Source organism: Ruditapes philippinarum, unplaced genomic scaffold (genome assembly GCF_026571515.1).
Source record: "Ruditapes philippinarum isolate M1 unplaced genomic scaffold, ASM2657151v2 ctg19705_1_1_1_1, whole genome shotgun sequence".
NCBI lineage: Eukaryota > Metazoa > Mollusca > Bivalvia > Venerida > Veneridae > Ruditapes > Ruditapes philippinarum.
Window position 1 is genome coordinate 1 of NW_026863349.1, and position 8926 is coordinate 8926.

Sequence of the window (8926 nt, forward strand, 5' to 3'; positions counted from 1 at the left end):
ATACCCCCTTAAAACCCCATGCAAAGATGTTCTCTGTATGTAAATGGGGAAAAGGTCGACTAGAAAACAAAAGATCAAAAAAGGTTTTTAAAAAGAAAAAAAACAACTTACATTTTCCTGCAGAAAACCAAAGCCCTAAAGATTATTTAATAAAAAAAAAAACTAAAAGTTGAAAAAAAATTGAGCTATTTTTCAAAAAAAACTGTTTTTCCCCTTTCCCCCCCAAAAATTTAAATGAATTTTGGGTTTTAAAAAAAAATTTATTTAAGCTCGAATTTCGAAACAAATTTTTGCAATTATATTAATCATTTGAGTCCCCCTTTTGGGGAAAACAGTATTTGGGGTCATATGGGAAACATTTGGGCGTGACCCGAGTAAGGGGTCGAAACCCCCATTTTCTGGGTTTTAAAGGGGGACAATTAACCTTTGGCCCGCTCCCCTTTTTAAATAAATTAATTTTACGGTTATGAGAAAAATGGTAAAACTAACTTTTTTTTAAAGTTTTGCCTTCCCAAATAACTTTTGATTAAAAATTTTCAAAAAATTTAAAAGAAAAAGTTTTTTTTTTTATCAATATAAAAAATAAGGGAATTTGACATGGTTTTAAAATTAGCTATGCAATTATTTTAATGGAAAAAAAAATATCCCCTTATAAAAGTTTTAACTGTTTCCCGATAAAATAAAAAACAATGGGGCCTACATTGTAAGCAGCTGTTCTTGATTTAAAATACTACGTTGTTTATAAAATTAACAGAGCATCAAAAATTAAGTTAAAAAAACAATAATTTAAAAAGGGGCAAAAACAAGGAATTTTTTATTCATCTTTTTATTTAAAAATTTAAAAATAATTTTGAAAAATTTTAAAAGATAAAAAAAATTTAAAAAACAATTCTGGATTAATTTAAATTTTATAAAAATTTTACAAAAAAAGTCCCCTCACATATTTTTTTTTAATTAAACCCCGTAACAAAAAGTGGGGCCAAAATTAAATTTAAAAAAATTTTTTAAAATAACTTTACAAAAAAATTTAAAACAGTTTACATTCCCCAAAAATTGACTTTAGGTGAAAATTTTATGATTAAATTAAAACATTTATTTCTTTAAAATAACCCGTTTTAAAAAAAAAAAGGGAAATTAAACCCAGAAAACTTACAAACGTTCAATGGTTTTAATGCCCTTTTTTTAAGTATTCCCTCCAAATGGGGAAAACCCGGGATGATGGGTTTAGGAAATTGTCCCAAAACAAAAATGGAATTTTTGATTGTCTCAAAAAGGAACAGATTTTTCAATCTTTCCCTTTTCAAATTTTTATCTTAAAAATGTAATAAGGAAATTGAAACGTTTTCCATAAACCCTACATGGAAAGGGGAAAGGCCCCCCTTTAAGGGATTTTTTACATGGTGGGTTTTGATTCGAGTAAAACGTTAATTTTACAGTAAAAAACTGCACGGTTCTAGGGAAGGGTATTTCATTTTTAAAAAAATGATAATGTTAAATTTAGAAGTTGGAAAAAAAAGATTTAATCCTTGTTTTTCCCTTTACTCCCTTTTTTCCCCCAATGCTTGCTAATATAGCCTTAAATCCTTAACAAATTTTATTCCATAAGAACTGTTTAAGTTTTGTTTATTGGTTTGATTTGGGTTTATATACTTTTATTTTTGTATAACCCTTAAATGTTTTTTTCCATTGTAGATAAGGGGGGTTTTACTAATTTTTTTAGTTGAAATTTACAAAGTTATACTTCCCTTGAAAATGGGGAAAAATACTATTTTAACAAAGAACTTTACCCCTTTTATATTATTTTAATTTACAATTTTTCAGGGTTTTTCCGTAGATAGGGAGATAGGTTTTTATAACAAGTAAAAACCCAAATTTCTTTGATTTTAACCCTTCATATGCTGGGTTATAAACTTGCGGGGGTACTTTATTTTTATCTTTTTCAGGGAAATTGGTTCAATTGTTAAAAATAAAAAGGCCCATGGAAAAAAAGAAACACTGTCCCTATACTTTTAAAATTTTTTAAAAGGAAAATGTAAACCCTTTTCCCAAATTTTTAAAAATTCCCTTTTATGAATTTTGGGCGAAAAACATATCTTTAGGACCAAATGTTATTATTTTAAATTTATTTCAAACCCTTAAGGTTAACCCTTTTTCTTTTTAAAATTTATAAAGAAAGGAAATTTCCCCCCAAAAAGTAAATTTCTTTAAATTTGAAAAGCTTTTCCCTTTTCCCCTTGGACATTTCCCGGTCCTTTAATGGAAGTCTGGTAGACCCGGGTTTTTTTCATCAACCGTTTTTTCCCGCTTTTAAAATTAAAAACTAACATTTAAATTATTACTATTGATAATTTCACAAAAAATTTTAAATTAAATGAAAAAAGATTTAAAAAAAGCTTTTAAAAGAAATGCTTTTTTTCCCTTTTTAGCAGGGGCCCCCTTTAAAAGTGGCCCAAAAAAGGAAAAAAAAAAAATTTTTTAAAAAACTTGACGATCATGCAGTTTTTGGGAAAACCCGCCCTGAAATATTTTTTTCTTCCCCTTTTTTTCAAAAATTTTCCATATCATTTTTTCAAAGGTGAAGGGGCTGGTTTTCCCCTTCCCCAAACCTGTGGAAAAAAAACCCGTAGTTCCGCTGGGGGTTTAACTTTTTTTAAAAAAATGTGAAAGATATCTCAATTTCTGTTTTTACAAAATTTCTAGGAAATCTTCCCCTAGAAATATTGTGGTAAATTTTCTACTATCCCAAATTTTTTAAATAAAAAAACAGGATATTTAAGGCACTTAAAAAAACAATTTTTGATTGGGGGAAAAGGATCAAAAAAAATTTTTTGGGTCATTTGGTTGAAATTTTATTTTTCATTAATGCCAAAAACTTTTTACTTAGCAAAAAAATTGAAATGAAAAATTCAAAATAAAACAAAATTTCACAATTATTTAACCAAAATTTTAATATTTTCAATCCCCCTACTTAATTTTTATCTTGTTTTTTAACCCCTTCTTTTATTTTTTGCATTTCTTTTCATGATATTGACCTGGATTAAAATTTTATTTAAATTTTCCCTTTAAAAAAATTTTTAAAAAGGGTTTTTCAACTTTTTTATCTCCCCAATTGATGTAAAAGTCCACTGTTACTGGAAAAATGTGCCCTTTTTAAATATGTACAAAAACCCTTTACACACCCTGTGGGTTTAATTGAATGGGGCTCTTTTTGAAAGCCTTTTATGTGGGAGAGGAAGTTTTTCCCGTAGGGTTCAGAATTTCGGGGTTTTCTGGGCTTTAATTAGGTGGCAATTCAAGGGCCAAATAAAAATTTCAGGAAAAGGGGAATTTAAGGGTTTTCCCTTTCCCCCAAAAACTGAAATGTCGCGATTGCCTTTTTATTGTAAGCATTTTTTTTAAACCCAATCGGAGGTACTTATCCCCTTATTCCCCCTTTTTTTCTGTATTTTCTTCCCTGGGAAGAAAAGATTTTTTTATTATTAAAAATTAAAAAGGGTGCAAAAAAAAATAAGAAAACTTTGGGGCTTTTTTACAAAACGCCACTACGGTCATTTTTTAATTTTGGGTTTGAGTGTGGTGTTTTACAAATTTGCTGTCCATTTCCAAAAACCCAAAATCAAGTCCCCGGGTTTAAAAATTTTTCTTTAGATCTTACAAATGACAACAAAATTTCATTCAATTTAAGTTTTGTGAAAATTTTATATATTCTGTCAACTTTAATGTAAAGCCAGACCCTTTTGAATCAATTTCAAAAAGGTTTTTTAAAAAGGGGTTTTTAGTCCAATTTATAAAAAAATATAAAGCAACTTTTTGGGGATTTTTTTTTTCTATCTAAAAGGGAAAAAATTTAAACTTTTAAAATCCAAAGTTTAACATATCCCCTTTGGGGGGTTTGCCCTTTCATTTTTTTTCTTTTAAAAATTTCTACAAGGCACAAATTAATTTTTTCCCCATTTTAAATTTAAAATTTCCCCTTTTTGCAGGGGGTTTCAGCTTTGGGTTTTTTTTAGCCTTTGGGGAAAAGTTCCCCTTTACTTCTTAAAGTTTCATAATCCCTCCCCCACTGAATTATAGAAAACCAGTGACAAAATTAAAACCCCGCAATTTTTTTAACAAAGGTTTAAATAAAAAACAACAAAAGGGGAAAAAAAGTTCAGAAAAGGTTTTTTCAAAAAAAATTTATCGAAAGGCAGTTTAGGTGAAAAAATCATCCGTTAAAATATTTAAAAAACCTTTTTTTCAATCTTTTTAAAATAAATTTTAAGCCCCAAAACTTTTTTTTCCAAAATTTAATTCTAAATAGGTGGCCAAAGTGACTTTGGGCCCCCTATTTTTGGGTTTTTTTTTTCAAAAGATAACCAAAAACCCGAATGGCTGTTTTTAAAAATTTAAAAAAAATCAGTAAAACTATATCCAATCAAACAACAATCAGGGCCAAAAAGTTATAACTTTATTATAAAAATCTTTATACAATTCTAAAAAATTTACATGTAAATAACTGGGATATTTTTTTAAAACATCAACTTGACAATTTAATTTTTTTTTAAAAAAACCAAATATCATTTTCTGTAAATAATCAAGATGTTAAAATGTTTTCTCCCCCAACAACATGTATTTTTTTTATAATAAAGTTACACACCTTGATGGTTTCATCAAAGAATTTCGCGTTAAAGAGATTTTTTCTTCCTGGTCATTTTTAAAACAATAAAAAAAATTTGAGCACTTTCCCCAACAAAACCAGCGTAATGCATTTGCGACCAGCATGGATCCAGACCAGCATGTGCATCTGCGCAGTTTGATCAGGATCCATGCTGTTCGCTTACAAATCCTATTACAAGTAGAGAAACTGATAGCAAACAACATGAGCACTGATCAGACTGCCCGGATGCGCAGGCTGGTCACAAATGCATTAAGTTGGTTTTGTCGTGACGCGGCTCAAATATCAAGGTGTAGCTTGAACCAAGACTAGAACTCCGCTTGTGGGATGTGTCGCCTTGTTAACAATATAGTTTAGGAGAAATGGCCAGGACAAAAATGAAATTTGACAAGCAATTATCATAGTATTGCAAGCAATCCATAAGTCCCCTACCGGTAAGAGCCCAAGCAACATTCTGAAGGACCATTGGCCATTCACTTAGGTTCCTATTTTAAGTAAATTTGTTGAAAAAGTTCTTTAAAAGTGATCACAGCAAACAGTTTTTATGTACAGACAGACGGACTGAAGGACACTCTAAAGTTATTTTTTAAACATCCCTGTTATCAAAATATAACATTTTTAAAATCCTATCATGATTGAAGAAGTTGGAGTAAAAATTACCAATTTCTCAAAAAAAAGTCTAAGTTCAAAAGGGGCATAATTCTGGAAATAGTCTTGCTAGAGTATTGAACACTCACAAATGTTGAGTGATAGTAAGAAACATTTATATGAAGTTTGAAGTAGATACATTCAGAAAAAGAAGTTATTAAAAAAACAATGTTTTTTTTTCATGAAAATTTTAAGTTCAAAAGGAGGTAATTCTGATAAAATTTTGTGCCTAGAGTTGTAAACCTTGTCACATATGATATGGTTGATGACAAGCAATTTATAATTTTAAAGTTTGAAGAAATACCTTAAGAATAGAAGAACTTTTATAGTGAAAAAATTTTAAAAATTAGAATAGAGAAATCTTGAAATATTCAGTCTATTTGTTGCCATAGAGAGCAACCAGAATTTTCAACAGAATGTGGAAGATAAGAAAAGACATGTGCATAATTTAGAGATATACTGCCATCTTCTACAAACCATATGTCAAGTTTCATAAACATATTTTCAGTACTTTTTGTGTTATGCAAACTAGTGGTATCGAGGAGTTTAATATAGATATCTAATAATTTTTGCACGCGAAGATCAATATTTTCAGTCTATTTGTTGCCAAGCAACGCAGAATTTTCAACATAGGAAGGAAAGAAAAAGACGTGCATAAGTCTCCAAATACTGCCATCGGTATCCATATTCAAAAGTTTCATAAAATATTTTTCAGTGCTTTTTGCGTTATTGCGGGATCAGGTTTATGTGTAAAATTTGCCATATTTTTCAGTCTATTTGTTGCCATAACAACCAGAATTTTTTAACATAGGAAGAAAAGAAAAAAGACGTGCATAATTTTTGCCATTTCTATCCATATAATTCAAGTTTCATTATAAAAATATTTTCAGTACTTTTTTGCGTTATCGCGGGATCCAAGTTTTGTGGACGGACGGACTGACGGACGGACAGACGGACGTACCAAAATTTGATGTTTATGAGGCAATTGAGCTCATAAACACCACCTGGACCAACGTCCATAAGCAAAATAAGCTCATAAAAACAAAAAATAGCTCTTAATTTTAAATTTTATGAGTTTATGTTCTTTATTTAACTACGGAATGAAGCTCATAATAATCAAATGTTGGCTCGGACGGACTGACGGACAGACAGACAGACGGACGGAGGGTAAACCTAAAGTCCCCTCCGGTAAACCGGTAGGGGACTAAAAATCAACAAAGGGCAATAACTCAAAAAAAAGAAGAAATGCAGAGCAGCAGTTTCTGAGCACTGCACTTCTTATCAATAAGATCTATCATCCTATTGAGTTTCAAGTCTAAAGCTTTTATAATTTATGAGAAATGGCCTGGACAAAAAAAAGTATGAAAATTAACAAAGGGCAATAACTCAAAAAATAAGAAATGCAGAGTACCAGTTCTTGGGTACTGCACTTCTTCTTAATGAGATCTATCATCCTATGAAGTTTCATGTCCATAGCTTTTATACTTTGGAGAAATGGCCTGGACAATAATAAAGTATGAAAATTAACAAAGGGCAGTAACTCAAAAAAATATAAAATGAAGAGTACCAGTTCTTATGCACTGCACTTCGAGTCATTATAAAAAGCATGCATACCAAGTTTGAAGTCAATCTGACTTATAATGACTGACTCATGCTCCGGACAAGCTAAAGGGGACGGAGACGCCGACACCGCCGTCAAAAGTAACCCCTATATGACGCCTTTTTGAAGGCGACACAATAAATTACAGCATATATAAAAGTTAACCTCCTCTCTGTCTAGATTAAGGACAGAGAAGTCCTAACTAAGACATCTGGTTTCTGTTCTCTCAAGTCTATTCTATGCCTGGCAGTCATTATGCAAAAACATTCTACAGTTGTAGTTTGTTTTTCTGGACTTGAACATTGATTATAACACATGTCTTTTTTTTCTACAAGATACCATTTGGGATGAAAAGTATCCGAGATGAAAGTTTAAAAACAATCCTAAAATCCTGTATTAAGCATTACTGTGTTTGTACACTGTTATGTAGAAAAGAGTTTTGAGCGTTCCAGAAATTTTGAAATTCAGAAATAATAACACATGTACTAAGATTTTTTGAAGGAAGCATACCTCTTCTGTTGTATACAAGTCAGGAAATTTCTTTGCATCTTCATGTGTGAAAAAAACATTGGTTCCTTGTGACCATCTGTAGTTAATCCTAAAATCTATATCATTGGCCACAACAAAGCCATCTGAAAGAACAATACATAAATAATGATAACAACAGTGGATTAAAATGAAATTAAAATGAACAAATCACATACAGTAGAACTTTGGTAAGTGAAAGTTGCAGTGATTTGCAATAAAATTTTTTGACACATCAGGACCTCAATACCAATTTAATGACAAAATTTGGAGTTGTTGGTGTTTTCAAGCGAGTCATAAAAGGCGTAACAAAAGGAAAGGGCGATAACTTAACCAGCTTTTAGTAAATATATTCCATATGATTATCACACTACACTGGGTCATGGAATTCTCAAATGAAACTTATTCGTACTGTTTAATTTCAAATACCACTACGGCAATTTGAATGGTAACAAGAGTATTTTATCACACATTTGAATGCTTACAAAGGCCGTTAGAACACACGGCTGTGTAATTAACACCTGTCACACAACTATATCAGAAATTATCTTTGCAGCCAAAAAAAAGTGCATAATGCCTCAAATATATAGAAGGACTTTTGATTTTTTTACGGTAAATTGTACTTGATTATTCTACTACTCAAAATGGCATCATGCATTTACATGATGGAGACATTCTTAAGTTGTGGCCCTTACAAGTAAATGCAAATCCCTATAATATAATATATACACAAAAATTAACAGCTTTTGCTCACAACTACTCAAAATACAACACAAATAATTTACCAGGTATCTTTTTAGGGCTGTTTAAGACTTGTTCCAAGATCTGTGTGGTCTGGTAACCTGGGGCTGCACACATCTCCAGAATCTAGAACAAAAAAAAACAATACAGAAACAGGGCTCCAGATAATTTTTTAGGGCAATGAGTATTTAGAATTTACTCATTGATGTTTTTGTGAATGAGTAAAACTTGAAATCTGAAATTTGACAGGAGTATTTTTACTCCTTAAAATGTATGTAAAAGAGTAAAAGATTTATTATGCTTCCATGTTTATTGTATTATTATACGTGTAATACAAGATATGTCAAAGTCATTTCTTTTGCTTTTTGGACTCTCTTGGTTTATAATCTTGCATTTCCAAACGGCATACGTTTTATCTGAACCTGAGGCATGTTTCTGTTGCTCGTACGTGGCAGCGCTAATTATTTCATTAATTATAAACGTCACAATTACTTTTGGGTCGATTTTTTTCGGCTGAAAATACGAGTCGATCGTTTTAACTTTAGACAGCGACATTGTACCGGTTAATTCCACCACCTTACTATACATACGCTAACAACCGAAGTACAGGAAGTAACCGTTAGACGTCGCAAAACATTCAGACGAAATTGAAAATAAAATAATCACCGAGTTTATTTTCGGTTACGTTTACGCGAAAGAAATGTTGCTCAATGCGTAACCTGAATTTTGTGTGCGTTTTCATACGCTTAAATTTT

General features: G+C 30.8%; 1 protein-coding gene across 1 annotated transcript; it reads right to left on the reverse strand.

Annotated features, from left to right (window-relative positions):
• Nucleotides 1-7286: 7286 nt before the first annotated feature.
• Nucleotides 7287-8316, reverse strand: LOC132721900 (tRNA (cytosine(34)-C(5))-methyltransferase-like). Its single transcript, XM_060706277.1, has 2 exons — nucleotides 8216-8316; nucleotides 7287-7537 (listed from the first exon to the last, which is right to left on the reverse strand). The coding sequence occupies exons 1-2, from the start codon at nucleotides 8286-8288 to the stop codon at nucleotides 7302-7304; spliced, it is 309 nt and encodes a 102-aa protein (XP_060562260.1). The 5' UTR covers nucleotides 8289-8316; the 3' UTR covers nucleotides 7287-7301.
• Between the last annotated feature and the right edge of the window lie 610 nt (nucleotides 8317-8926).

Coding starts and splice junctions, on each gene's coding strand:
- LOC132721900 (XM_060706277.1), bottom strand. CDS start 8,288: ATGTGTGCAGCCCCAGGTTACCAGACCACACAGATCTTGGAACAAGTC. Junction 7,538..8,215: donor CAGCCCTAAAAAGATACCTG/GTAAATTATTTG, acceptor TTGTTCTTTCAG/ATGGCTTTGTTGTGGCCAAT.